This window comes from Epargyreus clarus, unplaced genomic scaffold, assembly GCF_041222505.1.
Source record: "Epargyreus clarus isolate Ecla_fem2 unplaced genomic scaffold, WU_Ecla_fem_2.2 ptg000027l, whole genome shotgun sequence".
NCBI classification, from domain to species: domain Eukaryota; kingdom Metazoa; phylum Arthropoda; class Insecta; order Lepidoptera; family Hesperiidae; genus Epargyreus; species Epargyreus clarus.
In genome coordinates, this window is record NW_027332234.1 from 9,503,429 (window position 1) to 9,529,248 (window position 25,820).

Below are 25,820 nucleotides of genomic sequence, written 5' to 3' on the forward strand. Positions count from 1 at the left end.
ACAAACTTTTCTGTGCGTGTGACAGCTGTGACAGGGGCGCCACTGGCGATCATAATGTTGCTATGTTATCAAAACTACCTAAAAAGTGGAAAATTTTAACGCTTATGTTTATGAAAATTTATTATTAAGCATCTCTAATAACAATATTTTAATTCATTTTGACAGTTAATTTTAGTTATGTATAAATTCCATTACTTATAAAATCAATCATTTATTAAACCTGACGTCCAAGATTATTTTTAATAATATAAGCAAGTTTCGTAATTTCCTTAACATCATTACAATTACGTTCATTTTTATGAATATACTACATGGGCTTTTTGACTTATAGTAATCCTCCAGTCAAGTACCCTTAAAAAAATGTCTTCATCTGGGAAAAATTTAAAATTGTCTATAAAGCTGGCAACAAATAAATATAGACAACAATTCTGTTGTTTATGTTTAGCTGTTTCAAAAAACCTCACAGAAAGAGATTGTCTTTATCAATTGACACAGATAATAAATATAATGCCGCCTGTTAATGAACTTACTTTGTAGTTTATTGTAAATGTATTTTTTATTGTAGCATATTTCACTTTTTAATATAAAAAAAATTATCAAATGAAAAAGTACTGATAGTCTATGGACCCGGCTGAACTGATTTTTCTATAATATGTTTCCATATCATGAAATATTTGCATTTTATTGTAATTAATATCTCTAAGTAAGTGCTACTCAACTGCTATGGCAATGCAGTAAAATAATTATTATGTACTTGGAACTTTTTAAATGCATGTGTAAATTATTAAACATCAACAAAAAACAATTGATAAGAAACATTATCAAAGTATTTTAAAAAAATAACTGTAAATATAACATGCCTTATCTTATTATTGATTTATCAGGTTATCATAGTTTAGATGGATATCTGATTGTATCTTAGATAGGTTATCAGATAAATAGATATTGATAGATTATCAGATTACTGGTATAAAAAATAAGACAAAAGTGTGTATTACGTAAGTTATCTTTATTAAGGCAAAAATCAAAGTTTACTAATGATGAATACATAATTATATGCAATGCACTATCAGGCTCGGGTAAAAGGGCCATCAAAATCTTGCTTTCAATGCCTTTACATAGCAAGTACTTCTGTATGATAACATAAGGCCATGAATAGCAGTTTTGCTACACTCATTAGAGGCTAGTGCTACCATTAACCATGCACAGTAAATGGACCAAAAAATATATGTATTAACTTGTATTTGGTCCTGTTAAAGGTAAAGCATTAATTTCTTTATTGAGTCTTATTTGTTCATTGATTGCTCTCCAAGCATCCTCCTTTTCCTTCTTAGTGATGGGCCGCTTCTTTTGCTTAGCGGCTACCATCTTTTTATATATATCAATGCATTCCATATCAACTTGGTCGAGCTGCTTTTTCAAGTTAAGCCTTATCATCTCTTGTTTGCATAAACCTATTAAATTCTTGAGATTTCGACAATTGTCTTTTCTAACAGCAGTTAGTTCTGTTTGACACTTTTTGATTTCAGCTAATATTTCATCATCGGCAGGATTCGTGAGCGGGGGCAGATCTTCTGGGTCTAAAATGCCTTGTTCTACAAGCTCTTTTCGAAGACATTTCTCTAAAGTAAGAGAGTTCTTATAACTATTCTTTGTGTTAGTACCCTGTTTTATCTTGATGTCAGGTACTTCATAGGGCATCACATTTTCTTCCATTAAAGCTGACACTAGTCTTTGTGTTAAGGGTCCAGTAATCATATTCTCAGACTTGTCAAGCTTTTTGCGCAGATTTGTAGCATCTGGTGACAACCCAGATGATTTCTGTTTATTAGGATTAGCTGCGTTCTGATCTTCAGAAATATGCTCATCTGCCCACACTTCAGAATAATGTCTTCCCAGTGGAGGTATGGGCGGTAAAGTTGTATTGCTACTTTGGGCCAGCAATGATTCTAAAAACTTAATGTCGTCCAAAGTAACAGGGGCACAGTAGGGTTCTACTGAATTCCAAAATTTATACGGAATGTTATTCTTTGGGAGAGGAAACTGAGATAACTCCAATTTAACAGAATTATCAGAGTTCATAGTGTCATTTGAATAATTATTGTGTGATCCACCAGAAGATGCATTACTGAAATTTTTAAATTTAGGCACTTTTGGTTGGTTGGATAGTTTTGTGTAGTCTTTGGTCTTAAGTTTATCATCTTGGAACTTCCTTTTAACTGAGTACTGGAGTTGTTTGCCGGCCGCTTTTCCCTTCTTTTCTCTTTTCGATTCATTGGTATCAATACTCTCAATTTCACCCTGGAAGTATCTGACACGAAGCGCCGCGTTACATAGCAATGATTCCAGTTCTAGTTGCAGAGCATCAAGCTCGTCCATTCCAATGGGTTCATCTGCAGATCTAGCTGATATGGCAGTAAGTCTTGGCAAATGAACAGCATTATCTTGTAATCTAATGTATGGAATAGGGCATATATCAACTTTTGTTTTGCCAACAGAAACAGAGCCAGGCAGTTTCGCAGGTTTGCTGTAAGGGGACACTCCAGGACTGGAGGGTTTGCCATTATCATGCCCCTTACTCGCTAGCCGCCCCTTACTGTTGTGATGCATTCTTTTCCCCAACATCTTGCCACAGTTAAATTTACCCGCGAAAATATTGACGTATACATAAGTACACACCTACTACTCACTTTAACAACATTTCCACAATTAGGATCTGTACGAAATATGAATCTAATTTATTTGAGCACAATGATACTTAAGTTTTATAAAGATTATTCTTTACAATAGGCACGATTCATCAAATGTTTAGGAGAAAACCAATAAAAACAACTCCACAAAATGGCGATCGGTCACGTAGTTTAAGTTTTCATAAAGTAATGTATCGTCTATGGTTTTCTCTTGTTCTATTCTATCATCCATGATTTTTTTCTTTTTGGTCAATATAATAATTCATAATATTATATTATCAATAAACGACCATTATAATTAACAAAATTCAGTTCATAATAAGCTGTCTAAGCATTTTAAGAGACCGCTTGTGGGCCCAAATTCTGTATATAATAGTAACATACCTTAGTATCCTGCATTCTTAGTAATCTGTGGAAATGTTGTAAATGTGCAATTTGGTGACTTTAGTTTGGTGTTTGGTGTGAAGTTCCTCAAAAATGAATGTGTTGAGAATTTAGATACGAATTACTGTACCCTAATGTCAAATTGTATTTAAGCACAAGTGATATGTTTACACTTTACAAGATAAGTGTCCATGTCTGCTAAGGACTTCCACGTCTTTTCTGTTTGCTTTCGTCAATGGCATGACTGAATGTCTTATTCAAAATGGGAGATATGTTTTTAAATTGTCCTCTATGCTGCAATAAAGCATTTGATTCTAAAAGGTCTCTCGCTGAACATTTGTCTAGTGAAGTTTTAAATTTAACTTGTCCTGTTTGTAATAAACAATGTCGTTCAGTCAGTCATCTTGTTGACCACTTGAATTCTGATAACTGTGAAACGACTAACAACAATAATTCTGATATAGAAAATGATGGAAATGCTCAAATATCCACTGAGGAGACAGAAAATCTGTTGACTGGTAATTCCTTTGTAAATGTTTGCACAGTTAGATTCTTTTAATTTCTTATATCATAACATAACCTTTTGTTGACAGCTAGCATAAGTCACAACGGTGATGAAGAAGTGCCAGCTGATGGCGTTAAATTGTCACCTGAAAATAATGAGGTAAATAAAATGTATGTGGAGCTACTCGGGAAACCATTGATGAAACCTATGCCTTCTCAAGAACTGAAACTGGTCTTGGAGGATGGGGAGAGCCGATATGTACTCTTGGCCAATAACGATTCTGTTCAAAACCTATGCACCGAGAATACTGTAGTTACTAAGCAAAATAATGATGGAACAATATCCTTGACTACTGTAAAAGGTAATTTTTATTTATTTTTGTAATTCTATAGCGATACATATTGCATTTGATTTCTGTGAAAATAGCATTACCATAACATGTAATTGGTTACTCAGTTCTTTAAATTATTGAATACCTACAAGCAATCTTACCGAGCACTTAAATAGCTAAAATTACTTCTTATTTCTTACTGCTGCTAAAATAATGGTTTATTAATATCCTAGATCCCAAACAAGAAGAACCTGTGCCATCTGAGACAGAGTCTGAGAAAAGTCAGTTAGAAGTATATAGCTGCAATACCTGTGGAGTATCCTTCACTTCAGTTATTGAACACATAAGGAATTATCATAATGATCAAGATGTTGTTGTTGAGGTAAAATCTACTGTATTTAAGACTAATAATACCAATATATGTAGATATACCAATAAAATACATGTAGATGTATAAATATATGTATATGTACCAATATATCTTTCCATATAGAGTTTAAATGTATATAAGTTATTCCTAATTTTTGTCCCTGTAGTAATCCCAGGTCCCGGGACTAGAATAGTAGATTGGAGCTTTCAGGGTTGCGGGTGGCAAGAGTGGGAGCTCGAATTTTAAAAAATTTTTAGAGTGGGAAAACTATACATGAATATTGCTGCTTACTTAAGTTATATGGAGATTGCGTGACAAAGTTCAAATAAAATCGAAAGTCTACAACATATACATTACCTACTCACCAACATTCTTAACGTAAATTAAAACTTTATTTAAAATAATAGTAAATAATTAAATATCCTTAACATTTTTATTGTATTTTGCAGGAGCCTATTAATGAAACAATTAATATGGAAACAGTACCAGTTGAATTTGAACCCATGAATGTGGAAGTACCGAAAACTACGGTAGAGCGGTTAACACTGCGTCGCATGATTACTGATAATGGTGACATCGTTGAAACACCCATTATTAAAGAAATTACTGAACCTGCTGAACAAATGGGTATATTAATAATTTTTAATATTCGTACAATATTAGCAAGCAAAAGCAGTGATAATCTATTTGTTGAAACTGGCTCTCAGTCAAGAGGTCTGAGGTTCGAATCCCAGGCATGCCATATTTTTCCAACTTGTGTTTATTACAAATTAATTATCACTTGCTGAAGGATCATTTTTTTTAAATCTATTACTCTGAGTTCTTTGGAAAAAAAGTACTAAGAGGTGTGTGAAATTTACCAATTCACACTGCACTAGCTTGGTTGACTATGTGATTAGTTGTTAATGACGAGTATTATTATATTATTTGTATCAGGTACCATCCTTGTAGAGTACAGACTGATAGTAAACTATTGGCTTATACAAAAGTTACACTATCTATACTCATAGCCCCGCACTATGATGTTTTCTGTGTCCATGATTTAAATTTACATGTCTGAATTGTCAAGGATTGAACCCATGATCAACTGTGTCAGACCACCACTGTAACTGCTCGACCATGGGGTTCAGGAACATTGCCTTTGTTAATAGTGACAAAACTTGTTAGATTACTACAGCCTACTAAGGATCTCTTCACATAATCATTCAATCAATTGTCTACTCACTACCTACTACTTACTAATTGTATACTGTAAACCAGGTTGATCAGTATGTTTTAGTATATTCTTGTTTTTCAGCACAAATTGTGAAAATTGACACGGTAGAAAAAGACAGGTTAAATAATACTAAGAGATTTGTTCAAGTAGACAAATTTTGCAACAGTATGATTAAGAATATTAAAGAGGAAGGTAGGGTTACTTGTTTACTAATTGTTGATCTGCTATAATATATATCACGCATAAGAACATAAGGCCTACTAATATTTAAAGATTATAGTGTATATTATCCCATACAATATATGGAATATTTATTATAAAGCTACATTATGATGATGTAATTTCACAGACTTAATATGTCAGAGACAATCCATGGCAAAGAAAAGTACGACTACATTGTTACATACAATGCGAACATATTTATATTTTTAGTAACATGCACGGGGTGTGTCAAAATATTGTATGTCAAAATATTGAACAAAATGTTTTTGTCTGTAGATAATGGGACCTTATTCTGTATTAATTAAAATAATAAGTTGTAACTTTTTTTAACAATTTCAGTTAAAATACTTCATTGAATTTGTAAGAATGCGCTTTCAATGGTATACATTGATATGTACCTATATCTGAAGTTATAGGTGCTAAGATGTGGTTAATGGCATTATGGATAAGTTATTGGACACCAAAATAAATAACCATCATGTATATTACTTATTTAATATTATTATTGTTCACAGAAAAAGGGGGTCCACATCACAAGGTTGTGGTCAAAGAATTGGTAACAAGCAATGGAAACAAAGTTAAAATTTACAATTGCATTTCATGTAATCTGTATGAGCCGACATTAACTGAATTTAAATCGCGACCCTGTAAAATACGTAAGTGGTTTCAAATTGTCATATTATATAATTAAACCTTTTAGTAGCTAAAGATATTAGAATAAGTGGGGATTGGATAGTTATTTGCATGTTGCTGTACAGAAGTATATTTTTTTTGCTTACATTGTAAATGTATCTCGACCATAAAGTACAAACTTATTATACTATAATGTGTATGATGAGTTGAAGTTTTAAATATATTTTATTTTTGTAGAAAATATTTAATTTTTTGTTTTTTTATTTTTCAGTTAAATATCAATGTACTCATTGTCCGGTAGCTTACGAGAACTCAAAATCACTATGTGCACACATGAAAGTACACAAATCTAAACCAGGTTTAATGTAATTCCATTATTATAAATGAAATTATAATTAATTAGATTATCACATCTCTAATGTTACATCTTGTTCCAGATTTAGCATTTGACTCGGCAAATATTACATTTGAATGTGCCGTATGTAGCACAGTGTTTCCCACAAGCAAATCACTTAAATTGCACAAAAGAATGCATGATCCTATCAAGTAAGTCCCTAAAAGAAGTTTTAGTTCGTAATAATATTACTATTTTACTTAAGAAGAGTTATCAGTGTTTAAACACCATTTATTCACCTACTACTCCTAATAACCCATAGATATTGTTAAGCTCTGTCCAGTCTTTAGACCATTTAAAATAACCAACATTTGAATTTCCATGAACTCATATCCTTAATAAAAAACTTATATATCCATGTTATTCTGTGGGATAAATGGATTTCAGCTGAAAGTAAGTGTTAAGAACTGCTGCCAATTTTTCCACTAGGAGTATGTGCCACAGTGTCACTTTATTAAATATTAACGTACAACAGTGAACAATTTGTAGCAGCTTTTGGACTTAGGGACCCTTAGAATATATATATATATAGTGAAAATGCACTCACCTCTTAATTTTTACGATGTTCTCTCTATTCCATATTTTTTTGTGACAGATCCCGTCCAATAGAGCCACCAGTAGAAACGAGAGAGGGCCAAGTCGTAAACGAGGACAAGTACCTATGTGTTATATGCAACAAGCTAATACCGGTGGAGTACAAAGTCATACATCAGAACTCACATAAGAATACCAACAAGATTAACTGCCACATTTGCAATAAGAAGTTCAATTCTAGAGAATACTTGGAAATGCACATGAATGTTCATAATTTAGAAAAGGTAATTTACATAACTTATCTATTTCATATACATATTTTGGATTGGCTGTAGATAGCTGAAATATATTAATAGCAATAATGGTCAAGGGGAAATGGGTAGATTTTGATAAAAGTTTAAAAGCTTAAACTGTTAAAAATTTATTTAAAATATTGAAGAATAGATAAAGTTACCTTAGGAAAAAACTTTCTGTAATAATATAAAAATATTAATAGTAATAAAATTTGTTTTCAGGTAGTTGTAGGTAAACAGGATAAAACATTGCCTTATACCTGTGTCTATTGCAACAGGAAATTTGCCAGGCCACATGAAAAAGTTAAACACGAAAGAATACATACAGGTATTATTTTATTATATATTTTTATAATATTAAGTAATTATGAATGCTTGACTTGAAATAGAAGGAAATGAAAGGAATGTATAGAATTGTTATAAGTCCATCTACCTTTATCTACTCACTACACAATAAAGACGATGCCAGTGTTCCTGAATTACTGTCTAAATAGTCTGAATATTGGTATACGGTATTACAATTTATTAGTTATTTAATAGTTATTGAGCAGCCACTTTACACTGTTACCAGTTGTTTCGAAGTTTAATAAAGTTTTATCAATTATAATGCCCTCTATCTAAATACAGCAAAAAAGAAACGCCAACAAGGATCCCAGTTTTTCTTAAGTTTAAATTTGAATATCAAAAAAGAAATAAATCTTAAATGTAAATAATCTCAAACAATAAATCTTAAATGAAAATAGGCTCAAATCGGTCAGTAACAATCTGATTCATAACCTCCATAAATACGACTTGTCCTGTAATCCTGCATATTATGATTAAAGAGACCATAGATAAGTATAGATATCCCACCGCCTTGTAATTGAAGGAAGCCATTAAATGGCTTAAACGGTTGACAATTCTGTCAGCCATTTAATGGCTGTCATGGTGTAATTTACGCGGAATAATGCCGACATGCGCAGTTAAGTGGTGCAAAAACACGAAGTCGAGGAATAAGTGCGGAAAAATGTTGTTTCATTCGTAAATGATCTAAAAACTACTATTTTTAAATATTTTTCAAACACGAAAATAGATGACAGTGACAATTTCAATTGTCAAAACTGGTTACATTTTCTTATTAGGAGTTTACTAAACTATGGGTGCGCCACGCTGTAATGCATGTGGGCCCGTAATTAAGACGTTAACAGGACACATCTCAATTTAATTATGTTAATACAGGTCTTTGATACGGGTATTAAATACGGAAATATGGATACGGGTATTTTTGGAGGTGGTAGAACCCTTTGTGGTTAGACTCCGGCGGCACCACCGCCACACCTATTTCTACCTAATAACACCAGTGTTAGGCGCTGCTGTGTTCCGGTTTGAAGGGTGTGGTAAGGGAGACACACTTTTCCGAGGCGTTCCAGATTAGTCCTCAGGGGTAGCGGCGCGTCTGCGGCCGACCTCAGTTAGGAATAACTAATCCTATCTGGGGTTGATTACAGATGTCCATGGGTGGCAGTGGCCACTTACCATCAGGTGGACTGCATGCTCGTCTGCTACTCTTATAATATAAAAAAAAAAAATTTTGTCTTGTCAGGTGAGAAGCCTCACTCATGCGAGATCTGCGGCAAGTCGTTCCGCGTGTCGTACTGCCTCACGCTGCACATGCGCACGCACACCGGCGCGCGCCCCTACGCCTGCCAGCACTGCGGGAAGAGGTACACAACTAGTCATGTGCCGATCCGTCTCGAGGTTACAGATGATCGGATCACGAATGTACCGTCATAGTCGTACAACACAGACGGATTTGACAAAAATGCGAAATTCACTTTTTATCATATTTGGATAACATATTGTGTAAATATTTTTACTGCAGTGATTATTGAGAGCAATGATAGCGTAGTGGTTAAGTGGTTAAGAAACTCTCCCTCTCAATCGACTGGTCCGATGTTCAAATCCCAGGCACGCACCTCTGACTTTTCAAAGTTATGTGCGTATTAGAAATTTATTATCTCTTGCTAAACGGTGAAGGAAAACATCGTGAGGAAACCTGCAAACCTGAGAGATTCATAAAAAATAAAAGGTAAGTAAAGTCTTCCAATACGCACTTGGCTAGCACGGTGGATTATGGCCTAATTCTTCTCATTATGAGAAGAGACCCGTGCCCAGCAGTAGGACACTAATGGGTTGATGATGATGATGATAGTTATTACTGCATTACAGAAAAAAATCTATGTATTTTAGTTTTCAAATTAATCAGTCGGTATAACGAGGGACGATTTGAAATGCGCTCATAGTAAAATAACATTTGTGAATAACTTGAAATGGCTGCCCTGTAAAGTTTGGTATTTATTTTGTAAAATCCGACTTTGTTGTACGACTATGACGATTACGATCAAACGATTTTGGTCATCGATTTGAAGCCATTAGATTCAAAAATGATTTTAATTTTAATTTTGTGATCTTTTCAATATGGGATCATGACATTGCGATGTAAGGATCGGAACGCGATATTTCGATCCATTATGACCCTAAAATCAGATCAAACACATATCATATATCCCTATAGGAATGTCATACTCACTGCTTCACGCTGCACTTATTTTGTAGAATATTTTAAAAATATTTACTATTATAAGTCCTTAATATTCTTTAAACATGTATTTTTTACCTTAGGTTCAAAGCGCACAGTGTGTACAACCATCATCTGTTAACGCACTCCGAAGTACGCGCGTACAAGTGCCCGTTCTGTCCGAAGGCCTTCAAAACTTCCGTCCAACTTGCCGGTCATAAAAACTCGCATACGAAACCCTTCTCTTGCCAACAGTGTAATCGGTAAGTTATTTCATTTAAATATTGTTACTGACATTAATTGCTAATCTTGTTGTACATAGAAACTACGTAATAAATTTAATAATATAGGTCCTGTATTATCTGTAGCAACAACTGTAGCATTGGTACACCAAACACTCACTATAGAATTTTAGTTCGGTAAGATCAATGTCATATAGGACATTAATCCAACAAGACAACTATTAAAGAGAGAGATATTTCCTAATAATAAATACTCCAGGTAGAGTAGAGTAGAACATTGTAGTAGGAATTCATGCTTGTGCATGCAAGCTTTCGTTTCCCCGCGTTTGCATACGTACGTGTGTACAGGATAAGCATTGTGTACGTCAGTCCGCGTACGTGAGTGTATGCATTTGTGTATTGGCGGGGAGCTGAACATGCGTGCATACACAAAGTAACGCTCATACAAATATGCATACAGACTGAACACTGGGGCATATTATGTATAGTACAGTTCACACTACGTTTGTATTGCGATAAATCGTACACGATCGAATACTCACCGGACTTAGGAAGCAAATCAAATAAATTTTAGTATATTCCACTGATAATAATTTCCTAAACGAAAAAAAGTAGTGTAATAGTAGAAGAGCTGCTTAATGGATGAAACCTTTTTTATATCAAATTAAATATGTCAAAAAGTATATTACAAATGGATTGAAAAAAAATAGTTCGGATTTTTTTCTTATACATTTCACTTTTTTCGTTAATAGAAAAATTACAAATTAATCGAAAGTATGAAGCCTTTTATCTAATATGCATATGTTAGGTTGACCATTTTTTCCTGTCACAGTCCTTGGGTAGGCCAACTTGTTTACCTGTCTATACCGGCTTACCCAAGGATTGTGAGAGGAAAAGACAACCTAACATTTTCATACTCTATAGGCTTCATATTTCGATCGGTATGTATGTAATTTGTACATAAATCAAACCAGTGAAATGTTAAAAAAAAATATTGTAAAAAAATAATATTCCGGACTGAAATTTTTTATTCAACTCATTTGCAATATACTTTTTGACATATTTAAATAAAAAAAACGTTTCGTCCATTAAGCAGCTCGGTGAAAGTCGTCTTATATGGGGATCTTAGACAATAAGTGTGTGTTTTAATTTTATTGTAATTTTGACCATATTAATATATTTCATTAATAATTTTAGGACTTTCTAATTATAATGTAATAAGATTTTAATCATAATATTAATAAATAGCTTTTTTTAATAATAATAATAATGTAGTGCCTATGTAATAATTAAAACGATTTTTTGTGAAAATAAATAGGTAAGCTGTGTTCACCTGTAATTGCAAGAACAAGATTGAACAACAAATTATATGTTAGAAATTAAGGACCGATGGTGTATCTTGTGTTGGTGAACCTTAAAATAAATAAATAAGTAATGTATGTTTGTTCCTCATGCAGTCCGTTCGCGTCGCTGTACGCGGCTCGCGTGCACATGGACGACCACGCGAAGAAGAACAGCCTGAAGTTCTCGTGCCGGCTGTGCGGCGCCAGCTACGCGCGCGCCTTCGCGCTCAAGGACCACGTGCGGCAGGCGCACCAGGCGCACATGGACGCCGCGGACGCGCTGGTCAGTATTATTTACTTTACTTTATTTATATACTAGCTGACTCGGCAAACGTTGTTGCCATATAAAAAAAAATAAAAATCGTACCGAAGTTTCATCGAACGGTATGAAAAATTATGAAATTACTGAAATGGCTGTTAAAAAATAGGAGTTGGTGATAAAAGGGTAAAAATTTAGGTTTTTATGTATTTTTAAATGCCACATTATAGATAAATAAAAACAACAAAATCTGTTCAAAAATTAAAAAAAAAACTGTTAAAGGTGAACAACCCTTATCACTTGGGATATGAAAAATAGATAGCAGCCGATTCTCAGACCTACTGAATATGCATATAAAATTTGGTGAAAATCGTTAAAGCCGTTTCGGACGAGTACGGTAACTAACATTGTGACACGAGAATTTTATGTATAAGATAGTCCGCGCCAAACTGCTAGTCCGCTCTGAACTTGTTGCGAGCAGGCGTAGTTCCACAATTTGCTATGGCGACACGATTCATTTCTATATTCAGAGCGGACTAGCAATTTTACGCGGACTATATCATCGTCATTATGTAAATAAATTGTCAAATTTCAATCTTAAATTGGCAAAATTTGCGTAGATTGAGTATTATATTTGAAAATCAACAGCGTCACACCTATTTCTGCCTAATAACAGCAGTGTTAAACGCTGCTGTGTTCCAGTTTGCCGGTATAGTGGTACCGCCGGAGTCGAACCAAAAAGGGTTCATGTGAAAACATACAAGCAAATTGGAAGGTGGTAGAACCCTTTGTGGTACGACTCCGGTGGCACCACCGCCACACCTATTTCTGCCTCGTAACAGCGGTCTTAAGCTCTGTTGTGTTCCGGTTTCAAAGGTGTGGTAAGGGAGACATACTTTTCTGAGGCATTCTAGCTTAATTCTCAGGGGTAGCGGTGCGTCTGACCTCAGGTAAAAATTAAATTCTATCTGGGGTTGATTACAGATGTCTATGGGACTGCATGCTCGTCGACTTATAAAAAAACTTAAGAGTTTTAAGCAGGACAGTTATATACAATACCGCAAAGCTTTCGTACAAGAAGTACCGAGCCTGGTCGAAGCGCTTATATGATATTATACAATAATTTAATTGCTACTTCCAAAGCAACGTCGCCGCCATATCGGTGCTAACACGCGGTCTCCTCTGGTATAACTACACAACTGTGACTGACATAAGTATTATCCCTGTCCTATCTGAGGTTGATTACAGATGTAAATATAAGGTAGTGTAACACTTACCATTAGATTAAATACCTAAAACTAAGGGGTCATAAATTATTGTGTGCAGTTAGGTTATTGACTTTCCTTATAATATCTCAAAAGTAATCTCCACTATAATTGTAACTATTTAAAAGTTTAAAAAAATCTATTTTCCACGCTAGCCCCACTAGTTTCGGATTTATTTAAACTCCTCAAAAATTTCAATCGGTTGCGGAGATCGTTATGCAAAATTAGCAATTGTTCAAATTATCAGATTCCGTGTGGATGGCACCACAGTTGTGCCATGCCACTTCTTTTGTATATGGCGGGTGGCACCCGAGAGGTGCCAAAATTTGAAGCCATAAAACTCGGATAAATTGACGTTTATCAAAGTTGTTCTGAAAACGTATCTTTATTTATCACGTAGTTCCTTCCTAGAATGTCAGTTTCAGCAGATCACGTGATTTTACATACTTCAGGGATTGTAAGTAAACCTTTCAAAAAAATATAATTTATTATTTTGCAAATTACTGTGATTGTATTATTATAATAGTACATACTTTTCGTTAATAGTAAGCCAATAGAAACTGGATTAATTATTCGTATTTTGGTGTTTATCTTTGTCTGAATAAATAGCGCATACAATTTCGATATTCTATTAGAAACCTATCCATTAATAATTTGATTTTTTAGTCTAAACAAAACACCAGAAAAGAACTATCATAGCGCTCTGCACGTCTCGCATGTTCATATTTATCTCTATAGTAACACTAAAACAATCAATTCATCAAAAACTTACAAAAATGTTTACAACACCTGTTGGAATTAAGACACTTACCTTCCATTTCCGTTATTACACGTAGATAGTCAGTTTTGTAAATACTAATCGAAAAGTTAAACCATTCACTTTCGCTTTTGGGTGGCTACTAAACTTACAGCACGTGGAAAAAGCAACAAAAAACGATAAGTTACAATTCATGGCGGAGGGCACCTTAGCGGTGCCATCAAAGTCCCTGGCGTTTGGCACCACAGTGGTGCCACGAAATATCTGTTCGCCGCTAGGCGTTTAAAGTTTGTCCAAAAGGCCGCCGCATTGAATCGGTTAAGAAAGATATGTGAAAAATTGAAATATGCAAAAAATTACCTCGTAAAAGCCTATCGTATCGGTTCATTATAAAGCCAATTATAACCTAAGCTAATAACGTTAAATTGAAATGTTTAGAATACAAATGTTGAATTATTCTAAACTATTAACATTTTGTTACACAGTCGGGTCTCAAAGAGGAAGAGTGGCTGATACAAGACTGCGAAGAGGACGAGGAAACCATACAGCCGTTACACCGGGACCTAAATAATGATGTAAGTCACTTATCTAATTAGTATTAACCTTCGACCAGTGGCGGAATAAGGTAGGCTGAGACCCGGGGCGGAAGTTGAATGGAGCCCCCCAATGTAAAAAGTTCGCCTGTGATTTGGTGACCTTTTTTTTTCGCTGATTCATACACACTTCATAGATTGTTTGGTTTTTTTAGCAACTGTGTTTGGAGGCCCCCCAGGATCGAAGGCCCGGGGCGGACCGCCCCTTCCACCCCCCCTTAAGCCGTTAGAGCCGTCGACTGAGTTCGCGTGAAATAATTTTTCTATTTATTGGTGATCAGGGAAGGTGGTAGAACGCTTTGTGTTTCGACTACGGCGGCACCACCGCCACACCTATTTCTGCCTAACAACAGCAGTGTTAAGCGCTGTTGTTTTCTGATTTGAAGGGTGTGATAAGGGAGACATACCTTAGTCCTCAGGGGTAGCGGCGCATCTTTGGCCGACCTCAGGTAGGAATATGATCTTATCTGGGGTTGATTACAGATGTCCATGGCCGGCGGTAGCCATTACCATCAGATGCACTGCATACTCGTCGTCTGCTACTCCTAAATTATAAATAAAGATACTTTTAAAATAGTAGGCTATTACATCCTGGAAGACGCCGAGCGAGCAAGGGAGCGCGCTGAACCCGCTCGGAGAAGTCGCTGCGGCCGTACTTAGCGGTCACCGGCGAGGTATCCCTGTAGTTCCGGGACAAGAATAGGGCTACGGTATACCCTGCCTGTCGTAAGAGGCGACTAAAAGGGGCTTCTGGGGTCGTGGGTGGCAAGAGTGGGAGCTCAAACCGCCCGGCCAACAGCCCCGGGAAGGACGGTGGTATGTGTGGTCGCATACTGTCGTAAGCACCAGACGGTGCGGTGAGCGATAAGCTCACCTGGGCGGAGCCCGACGGGGCAATGCGCTAAGAGGACTCCGGTTGCGTTCCTTTGGAGATCCCGGAGTCCTCTACACAGCGCTGAGGACGGCCCCTGGGGGGGTTTTAGTGCGGTAAGAGCCCCACATAACCCTGTGTCGCTCCCAAGGCATCGGGTACCTTTTGAAGGTTTCCCCCTCGTCAACAAAAAAAAAAAAGGCTATTACACCCTGTCGCGGCTTAAATCATCTCCATATTAAACATTAAAATCTGTTGTGTATCTGTACCGCAAATGCGTAATTAATTTTATACTATTTCCATGTCTTTATTTTCTCGATGACAGTTCTTTGTAGTGTTGTGACCAAATAAGCAATGATGATGATGTGACAGTGACGGTTCGTCAAATTTTGATTAAAATAAATAAATAAAGCCTTTGTAAACAGAGCTTCTTTTGAGTATCGATTAATTGACATTTTCTTATAAGGTTATTTAACTTGCCTTGTTAGTTAGTATGTGCCAATCAAATCTTGCATGTGTATTTTAGAAAAGTTAACCCCGAACTACACAAATACACATTATTTTCGATGATCATGCGGGATTAGCTTAGTGACGTCATTTTAAATTCAATATGGTGAACACCTCAAGATAACTGTCCAATGATTTGTATGCACCTGCATGATATTAAATGTTTTTTTTATGAAATGAGGATTTATAGTGTATCTTTAATCTGTAGCGCGAATATAATTGAATTATATATATGTATTGGTAGAAATGACAATTTTTATTTTTATTATCTCTCTTAAAGTTTTAATCGATTATAAAAGTTTTAGTGCCAATCTAAAATTGATATAGATATGACGATATTCCCGCGTCTGTCTTGCCATATGGCCCTATTATTGGCACGTAACTGACGTAATGCGCTTCTCGGAGAGACAATAAAACTACTTGTCACTAATAGTTAGGAATACATTTTGTATTTATTTTAAGTCAATATTTTGTTCACTTTAAGTTTCTAATTTCCCACGAGTAACACAGTACCATCGGTCCTTCTTTATTTATTTATTGTGTAAAGCATTCAGTACAATAGGTCAATAAAGATACAAAAGTCAAATTAAATGCTACCTTTACAGATGTTACACATGTCAAAACTTAGTTAAAATGTTAGAATTAACAATAAAAGTATTAAAGGTGTTAAGGGTAAATGATGTTAAGATTAAGACTTATGTAATCATGTCAAAATAAAAATCAATAATAATGTTAATAATCAAGTCGTAATATAATAATAATAGACTATGTAGCGGGATTTTAAGCTATTTCATGATATTGAGATCACGTTAAGCATTGACATCTTTGATTCATTGATTCTTATCTTAAACTAGCTGACCCGGAAAACTTTGTACCACCTCAAAATCTATTTATCAAATATATTTCATATAAAATATAGCCTATATTACTCGTAGGTAATGTAGCTTTCGAGTGGTGAAAGAATTTTTAAAATCAGTCCAGTAGTTTTGGAGCCTATTAGTTACAACCAAACAAACAAACAAAGTTTTCCTCTTTGTAATATTAATGTAGATTAGCATTTTACTACCTGTAATAATCTGCATTGTGATGTTATGGTGAGATGGAATTCTGCTTTTGGCCTCTAAGTTGGGCCTTAGTTTGACCACTTAGTAACAACACTAATAATGGTTTATTATCAAACCATTTCTGTCTAACGGCTGACTGGTTTCCTCTAGAGTGGGAATCGTTCAGATCACAGTGCACCACAGAGTGCAGAATGTGATTTGGTAAGTTCACATACTTCTGATAACCATTTTGATATATTTCTCAGCCTCTTACGGCTTAAGGGGCGGAAGGGGCGGTCCGCTCCGGGCCTCCAATCCTCGGGGCCCCCAAACACAGTTGCTAAAAAAAGGTCATAAGTACCAAACAATCTATGAAATGTGTATCATGTATGTCCGCGAAAAATAAAATAGGTCACCAAGGTAGGTTTTGTAACCATTCATATATTTTTTCTTGTCTAAAATTAGATTTCAAATTGTTAATATCGCCTTGTTTGGAAGAGCGGGGTACCCAGTAACACAGGTTTTTCAACCCAGTACAGGGGCCCATGCCACTTGTTTTGTAGACTCCATTTGAAAGCAATAAACTATATTTATTTTTATTTTTTATTATTTTACTTTTTACACTGAGGGGTCTCCATTCAACTTTCCTCCCCGGGACTCCGACGACCTTAGTCCGCCACTGCTCTCAGGGATATAACTTATCTTACGTTTTTTGTTACGTTAAGTAATATTTATTTTCTAATATGCCCATGATATTGATACATCAGAGGTGCGCGCGAGAAACCGATTTTCAAACATTGAATTACCAATGCACTTAACTGTTACAGGCATATAATGTTTATTTTAATTACTTAATATTATTTTATTTTTACAGATCAATGAATTGGAAATGAATGCAGATGAACTGATAGTTTCTTAGCAATTATAATGTAAGTAAGTGTATTTGTCAATATAAACTGAGTCTTAACTCAAACCTGCATAATATTATTCAGTATCTTTGATACTTTTATATCATTACTTGCTTATTGGTGCACAACGAGGTATACAATAACTAGATATATATGTCAACAATGTTATCTAGTCTTTTTAAAAAGTGAGACAATATTATGTTTTAAGAAACTGTTCCTGACAAAGCCACTTTAAAAATAGTAATTTTATATTCAATCCTTAAGATAAAATTACAAGTATCAAAATTTGTTTTCTGTCTTTGGTGCAAGGTTTTCTGGAGTCTGACTGCTGATAAAGCAAATGAAACATATGAAGAATATAAAAATATTATCATTAGTTATCATAAAGTGCTATACAGTTGAAATATCCTAAGTATACCTTTTCTAGATGATTTAGGGATGTACTTTCTGTTCTGTAATGTCCCATACTGGAATGTTATTCATGATTTTTTGGTATTGTTTGTTAATATTTTTACGATAAATGACAAAATTAATAGCATTGACTGTCCTTGTTTAAAATTAGCAATATCATTGCGCCTTACCTTTTGTTGTAATATTTTTTTTATATTTGTAAAAAAGTTTGTAGGTTTCAAATGTAAATGAAATCCCACATACTTATGAAATATCTGCACATTTAAAAAAGGTGTACTGTAAAATATTCGTTGTAATCGTGAGCTACATCAAGCTGTGATTATTGTATAGATATTCTTTTGTAAGAAAAGGTGTTAATTATATATTCCACTAATATCTATTTCGAAGCAGGTCTTGTATTAATCTGCCTGTTCATTTGAACACACGACCACGTCTAAACAATAAAAAAATATTAAAATTATATAGTAAAATAATTTGTGATCTTCTGTTTAAAAAAATATTTTTTAAAGCCGAATTTTAGTCCATAAAAACTTGTTATATTTCTTAATTTGATTATACCGTCCTTTTTGAAAAGAGACGCTTGAACATAATTTGTTGATTTTCTCATTCAATGCATTTGTGTAAAGATACTGTATATGTATGTTTACTGATATGTACTTTTATTATTATTATTAATCTAAATTGACTATTGATACTGTTACTCGCCGCTGTCATGTGGACAAATTGTATTGTAACCCAAGAATATGAGGAAAAGGTACCGACTGGTCTACTCAAAATTTTATAATGTCAAATAAAGTGATAGGTACATACGTTTTTTATAAAACTGTCTATAAATACAACATAATTGAACTAGGTTTAAAGCTGCGGTATTCTACTTTCAATTTATTTTCTTTACCTAAATATTTAGAAATTGTTGATATATGTTGAATTTTAAGGTCCTAAAAGTAAATAAGTCTTACGATGTAAATTAAGTATGTGTACATTCAGTTTAATTATATTTTAACTTGTTGATATTCAATATATTTAAGAGAAACAGTTTGTATTGTTTAATTTTTTATTATTATTTTGAGTACTTTATTGTATCACGTTTACTTAAATCAAATGAATTTGTAAAATAAGTAGTCAATAAATGTACTGAAAGATATGTATGTTTTATTAATTAATTTTTGGTGCATGTTATTATTAAAATACATTTTAATTATGTAAGAGTCAAAAATAACCTAGTACTGTTATTTGTTCACAATAACCTATTTTTAGATATTTACAAACATATCGTTTTTTGAATAAATTTGGCATGTAGCTGTATTAAATTTAGGTACACATAATATTAACCATCTTAGTACAATAATGTAATATTACACTTTTCAAAATTTACACTTATTAATAGAAAATAATTGATTTTGGTACCGAAGTTTAACTATCACATTTTTCTTAAATCTAACTTACACAACTTATATATCTATAAACTTTCATTTATACAAATAATAAACAACTGATAATAATAATGGAATTAAATCGTCTTTTTGTAGTATGATTAATAAAGGTATCACGTTTGGCCGTTAGTCCACTCGCCCTCCATTCTCCACACGGAGAATGCATAACTCAGTTTTTCCTGCGCGAGGTACTTTCCGTGCTCACTGCCTGTATCGCTGCTATCGCTGCTAGCGGCCGATTCCCCATTCGACAGGATCTGGTACAAGAACTCGATGTATTGCGTGGCCAGCTGCAGCGTTTGTATCTTGGAAAGTTTGTCGCTGGGAAGCGATGGAATGATTTGCCGCAAGCTCGCGAACGCCTCGTTCAAACTTTGTGTTCGTTGCCGCTCCCGTACGTTGGCCATCACTCGCTGCAACTGAATATCTTCGAACGACTGCGCTTTCTTCCGTGACGACTTCGAGGCCCGCTTTCTCGACCTTCTTTGTTCTTCGTTTTCGTCGCTCCGCTCCTCTGTGGAGGACCTATAGGCGGGCTCGCTCAATTTTGGCACTTCACTGGAATCGAAGTTTTCGATCCTGTCTTGAGAGTTGGAATCGTCGAAGTAAAATGCTCGCGGAAACTGTTTTTGACGTTGGTCGGCAATGTACATTTGGTCATAGGGTGGATATTGAGGCTGTTGATACACTCGATCTTCGTTGTCGAATATGACGTTCGTGGGCCACGGCTGCTGCATCTGCGACGGCCGCTCGGAGTTGCTGAGGTCCATGAGACGAGTCGGTGAGTTTGGCGCGAAAACTTGCATCTCTGCACTATCCCGTTTCACTTCGAGAGGCAGGTACCCGTAGTAATGTTCGTCTTCTTCGTGACATTCGGGATCCTCGCGTTTAATGAGCACTCTGTTTTCGTAGTTTTCGTAACTCATAGTTCGGAATCCGATCGACGGTGAACTGTATGCCGCGTTGTCGTGCAACATTTGCGCGTGGTAAGCGCGAGCGCCTGCTGCCATGGAGCGACTGAACGAAGTCCTGCGTCGCTGCCCGCCCCTACCCGTCCCTTCATTGACAAGACACAAAAAATAACCATTTCCACCGCGCGGCGGCGGCGCGCCTCCCGCCCGGCGCCGCCTCCCACTGACAACGCTTTCTTGAATGCGCGGGACAGAGACGGCGATAATATTTCTGTGGCTCGTCTTCTGTTTATCTTGTCCATCATCTTGAAAGCGGTATATACTGCATACATAGGCAGCTATATACCTACGAGGATTCAGTCGCCATAACCGATCGCATCACTGCGATTGCATCCTGTGAGACTTCACGGAATAACGAATGCAAAGAACTTAATGACTAACTGCATTTTATAACTGAGTAACATACCAATCTATAGTCATTTTTAGTACTTAGGTACCTAAATAGAAATTAGAAACAGCAAGTGCACCAGACCAACTTTGAATTTTAAAATAAAAATACTCACATATGCGAGGATATTTTAAATACGAAAAACTAAACCAAAGAAAATATTAAGAACATTAAAATCGACTCCAAACACTAACCTAGGTAGAAATATTCGGCGCCACCCTTGCTTGTAAGTTTTTATGTCGTCGCGTCGTTCTGTCGGCTGTTTAAAAATATACTTGACGCAATCGGACCCCGGATTCCCGGCAGCGATCCCACGGCCAGACCCGCCAGATCATGCCTTACTCGAACAATATAAATATTTAATTTATTTATCTAGCACTCCTTCATAACGACGCCTATGACGGGAGTCTGGACAGTGTTACGAATATCTACTTTTAACGGACTTGTTTATTGTTATATTGATATCTGACATTAGACGTAGATATCTGGATGGAATCTGGATCCGTTATTTTGTATAAATTAACTTATGTTATTATTTTTTTTTATGAACATGAAATACGCAGCTTCTAACGACTACTGTGTGTAATTTAAATTGAATAGGTACATAATAAATACGTAGGTACATATGAGTCATTACATTACACAAGCATGCTGTCCACCTGATGGTAGGTTGCTACTGCCGCCCAACGACATTTGTAATCAATCCCAGATAGGATTCGATTCGTACCTAAGGTCGGCCACAGATGCGCCGCTACTCCTGAATACTAAGCTGGAACGCCTCGGAAAAGTATGTCTTCCTTACCACACCCTGAAACCAGAGCACAGCAGCGCTTAACCACTGCTGTTATGAGACAGAAATAGGTGTGGCGGTGGTGCTGACGGAGTCAAACCACAAAGGTTTCTACCACCTTCTAAATCGACATATTTGTTGTTAATTAAACGAGAAAATATTAAATTAAAAGGAAAGTACACACCAATAAGCTTACCTACTACCTTAGAATAATAATTAAAACTACAAAAAATAAAAATATTACGTATTATTTAAGTTTTTCTTTTAGTTAACTATGCAGGTCCTAAATAGGACAAGTTAAATAAATGCCTAGGTTAAAACATAGATTAGTAAAGATACTTCGCCGCCTTGAAATTGAATGAACACAATTGCTTAATAATGCCACAAACGGCTTATTAGTAAGTTTTTTTTTAATTCTTAACAAATAAAAACATTTTTAGAGAAAATTTACGAATAAATAACTAATACAACAATAGTTTACATAATAAATAAATAATTATTTCAAATATTTTAGGGACATTTTAGCACGGAAACGTGGCAAAACTTTTTTACGCAACTATTTCAATTCTCAAAACTGGGTAGGTACATTTTCTTGTTAGGAGTGAGTAATCTTTACTTATCTATGGGTTAAAATTATAAAATTGTTTTTTTGGACATTAAAAATCTTACAACGGATGTCTGTCGCGTAAAAATCAAAAGAGGCTTGGAATACGGAAATGCAAAAACATCGACCCTCGAGCATCGAAATCGAACCACTTAAAGGAAGCGCATGCTTTGAAGTTTTGAGAATTTCTGAATAAATATTAAAATTTATATAGAGAAGCAATAGAAAAACTATTTTCCAATAGCAATTAAAAACATACCTACCTACTTGTTACCTATCAAATTAAACATATGCTTTATAATTTCAGCAAAGTGCATAGTAACGGGCACTTACAATTTTCAAATAATATTAGGAATGATACTAAAATAAAAACAACAGTTCGTAAATAATACAGTTCGAGGGTTATTTAACCCAGGAATGTATTTTAGGAATAATTACCAACCGAGGCAGTGATGTTTCTGATGGCGTTAATAATAGATCCGATATTCAATCCATGTTCGTACACGAGACCATTACTGAATACATTCAAAATTAACAGAAATATATTTATAACGAACTGTGTTTGACCATTACAAAATAGATAATAAATTCGTTAGAAAATTATAGAAAAAATAATGAAATACCTATTGATAATTTATTATTAGATGATTAATTAATTTTGTAAAGAGTAAAGTAGATAGGTACCTACTTGGAATTGCGTATTAGTTGTAACTTGTATTCATTTATTTATATTTAGGTCCTTTAATGTAAGTAGAAATTTGATTTTTTGTTGACACGTAGGTGCCTATCAATATGCCTAATAGGTATTACAATGTTTATATATTCGTTTATCTCAATGATATAATAACTCAATATATATCATTGCTTTACCATAATAAGTAAACAACTATAAAATTTTACGTAGTTTTTTTTTAACAATTGTTTTAGTTTTTTTATGGTAGTTATTACAGCATGTGGAACATCTGCTAAACAAGTGTCATATTCCTATTGTAAGTATTTTCGCTTCATTCATAAATACAACCACTTACCGTTATCTATTTTTTCAAAACGGCATTCATATGTTGAACCATGAATGGACAAAGTTATTTCTTAAAATACGATACTTTTCTAAATTTTACATCAGGTATCTATTATATTTCGTTCGATGTGGGGATAAACTTGATTGACTAAATGTAGATTTCGTATGTACCTAAAAGAACTTTAGGGCATTTATATAGGGTTAAGTAGGTCCTCCACTTGTGGCCTATTAAGGAAGACTGTCTCACATCTTGTCAATTTAGTGTGACACTTTATTTAAATCCTACATCTGCAATTTCTGTAGCTTGCCATTGTTGTATTATGTATTAAAGAGTACTTATACTAAGGTAAATCTATCTGAATAGCTTGTGTTCGTTTAATAAATTGTTCTGCAAAGTTCGAGAAATCTATAAAGAAATATAGGAAGATATTATTTACCTACTAAGATAAAGTATCTTTATTTACTTATGAAGTAAGATTAAAGATATATACTATTAAATGACTCACGTGAATTTAAGAACAGCCGATATTATAACGTACAACTTAATATGAGTCAAGTATAATCTTTCCTAATGCGGGGTAAAGATAAAACGCTGTCAACCCCTTGTTGGAAGCGCGGTACAGATGTTTTAACCAAGAGATTAACGCCTTGCTAAGTTTATTTTGTTAAGAGTTTTACGACAGTATGGTTTATTTTCAAACTTTCGGGGTTTGCGGTTGAAAGTGACACCTGCTTTAGATAACGAGATGAGGCCACGATGCTTGTAAGCCAATTTATGGGAGCCGTTTATGCAATTTTCCAAAATGAGATAAGTTGAAACTGGTACATGAAAACTGTCATTAATAAATTAGACAAATATGTTAGTGAGAGTTATTAACATAATATGTAATTGAAATATTTAAGTTCATGTCTTGAACTCTTTAGGAAAGAAAAACATGTGGGTTTTTTTTCATTCCCTATTAAATAATAAGGGTGAATGAGGGTTATTTTGATATCACAGATAACATTTAAATTTTATTTATATGTATAACTTAATAATGTATACCTATGTTGAAACTTGTCGTTAGTAAAGAAAATTAATTCGAGGAAACGATCTTTCTTCTGCAGATATTTTATATTTTACAGATATACATGCATGTTACATGATTTTTTACAGTATTGGAGATTAATAGTAGACTAGGCTAGGCTTATCATCATCATCATAATCATCATCGACCTATTATTGTCCCACTGCTGGGCACGGGTCTCCTCTCAGAATGAGAAGGATTAGGCCATAGTCCACCGCGCTGGCCAAGTGCGTATTGGTAGACTTCACATACCTTCAAGATTATTTTTTTAATAAATCTCAGGTATGGTCTCAGGTTTCCTCACGATGTTTTCTTTCACCGTCTGAGCAAGTGATTATTAATTTCTAATACGCACATAAATTTGAAAGATCAGAGGTGCGTGCCTGGGATTTAATCCTCGAACCCCTCGATCGAGAGGCCGAGTTTCTTAACCACTAGGCTATCGCTGCTTACATTCTTATGTATAAAGCAATTAAAACATAATCTATAAAAAATACCTACAGTTTTTATGGTGTATGCTTGCAAAATGTTGATTTCCCGGTTTCTTTTCGGTAATACTGAAGGAAGTATTGTAATTAGTTGCCGTCATTAAGCGGAACCTAGGGGTTGCTCAAACAATGCAAATAAAACACATACTTTCCCACGCGGACACCACAGCTGCACTCCGTATGCCAAAAATAACGTTTAGCCATGATGACCATTGTTCCTTCTGGATAATAAAAACGGAGATTAGGTTCTAAACGGCAATATCGTAATAAATAATAAAGCGTCTTGGAAATGTTCAGTGCCATAAAACATCTGCGAAGACCTCCACAGCTGCGCTTAGAGGAAAATACGTCACACGTGTGCCCCATCCATAGTCGAGCCAGCCTACTACCTGATGAACTGATAACGCTTCCATTGTTCTTACAGTTTTTAATTTAGTAATACACAGTATTATCAATGTTTGCGAACACCTGTGCTGAAAGTATTATGATAAGAAGTTAAGAAGACGAAAACACAAAACACTTGTCTGAACTTGTTTTGCGCGATTAGCTGGCTAAAAAGCTTTTCTTAATTGTTTCTGAGAACCCGAGACAATTATTAGTATTATTATTATTTTTAAGTTATACATTTTATTACTATTAGATATTCGTCTTATTAGCATTTAATTGGTTAGTATTTTATTCGATTTTAAGATTTACAAAAATATTAAATACATTTGATGATTGGAAAAATTAA

The 25,820-nt window shown here is 34.7% G+C and overlaps 3 protein-coding genes across 3 annotated transcripts; 1 reads left to right on the forward strand and 2 right to left on the reverse strand.

Annotated features, from left to right (window-relative positions):
* Positions 1-990: 990 nt before the first annotated feature.
* Positions 991-2,878, reverse strand: Ada3 (transcriptional adaptor 3). Its single transcript, XM_073089113.1, has one exon. It carries the CDS (start codon positions 2,623-2,625, stop codon positions 1,234-1,236), a length of 1,392 nt encoding a protein of 463 aa, XP_072945214.1. The 5' UTR covers positions 2,626-2,878; the 3' UTR covers positions 991-1,233.
* A 137-nt stretch (positions 2,879-3,015) lies between these two features.
* Positions 3,016-19,472, forward strand: LOC140754164 (uncharacterized). Its single transcript, XM_073089112.1, has 15 exons — positions 3,016-3,592; positions 3,668-3,940; positions 4,144-4,292; positions 4,730-4,907; positions 5,578-5,688; positions 6,234-6,374; positions 6,623-6,709; positions 6,789-6,897; positions 7,341-7,563; positions 7,795-7,900; positions 9,155-9,275; positions 10,234-10,392; positions 11,829-11,997; positions 14,481-14,570; positions 17,884-19,472. The coding sequence occupies exons 1-15, from the start codon at positions 3,337-3,339 to the stop codon at positions 17,926-17,928; spliced, it is 2,217 nt and encodes a 738-aa protein (XP_072945213.1). The 5' UTR covers positions 3,016-3,336; the 3' UTR covers positions 17,929-19,472.
* Positions 19,473-19,532: 60 nt separating this feature from the next.
* Positions 19,533-20,886, reverse strand: twi (twist protein). Its single transcript, XM_073089114.1, has one exon. The coding sequence runs from the start codon at positions 20,769-20,771 to the stop codon at positions 19,875-19,877; it is 897 nt and encodes a 298-aa protein (XP_072945215.1). The 5' UTR covers positions 20,772-20,886; the 3' UTR covers positions 19,533-19,874.
* Between the last annotated feature and the right edge of the window lie 4,934 nt (positions 20,887-25,820).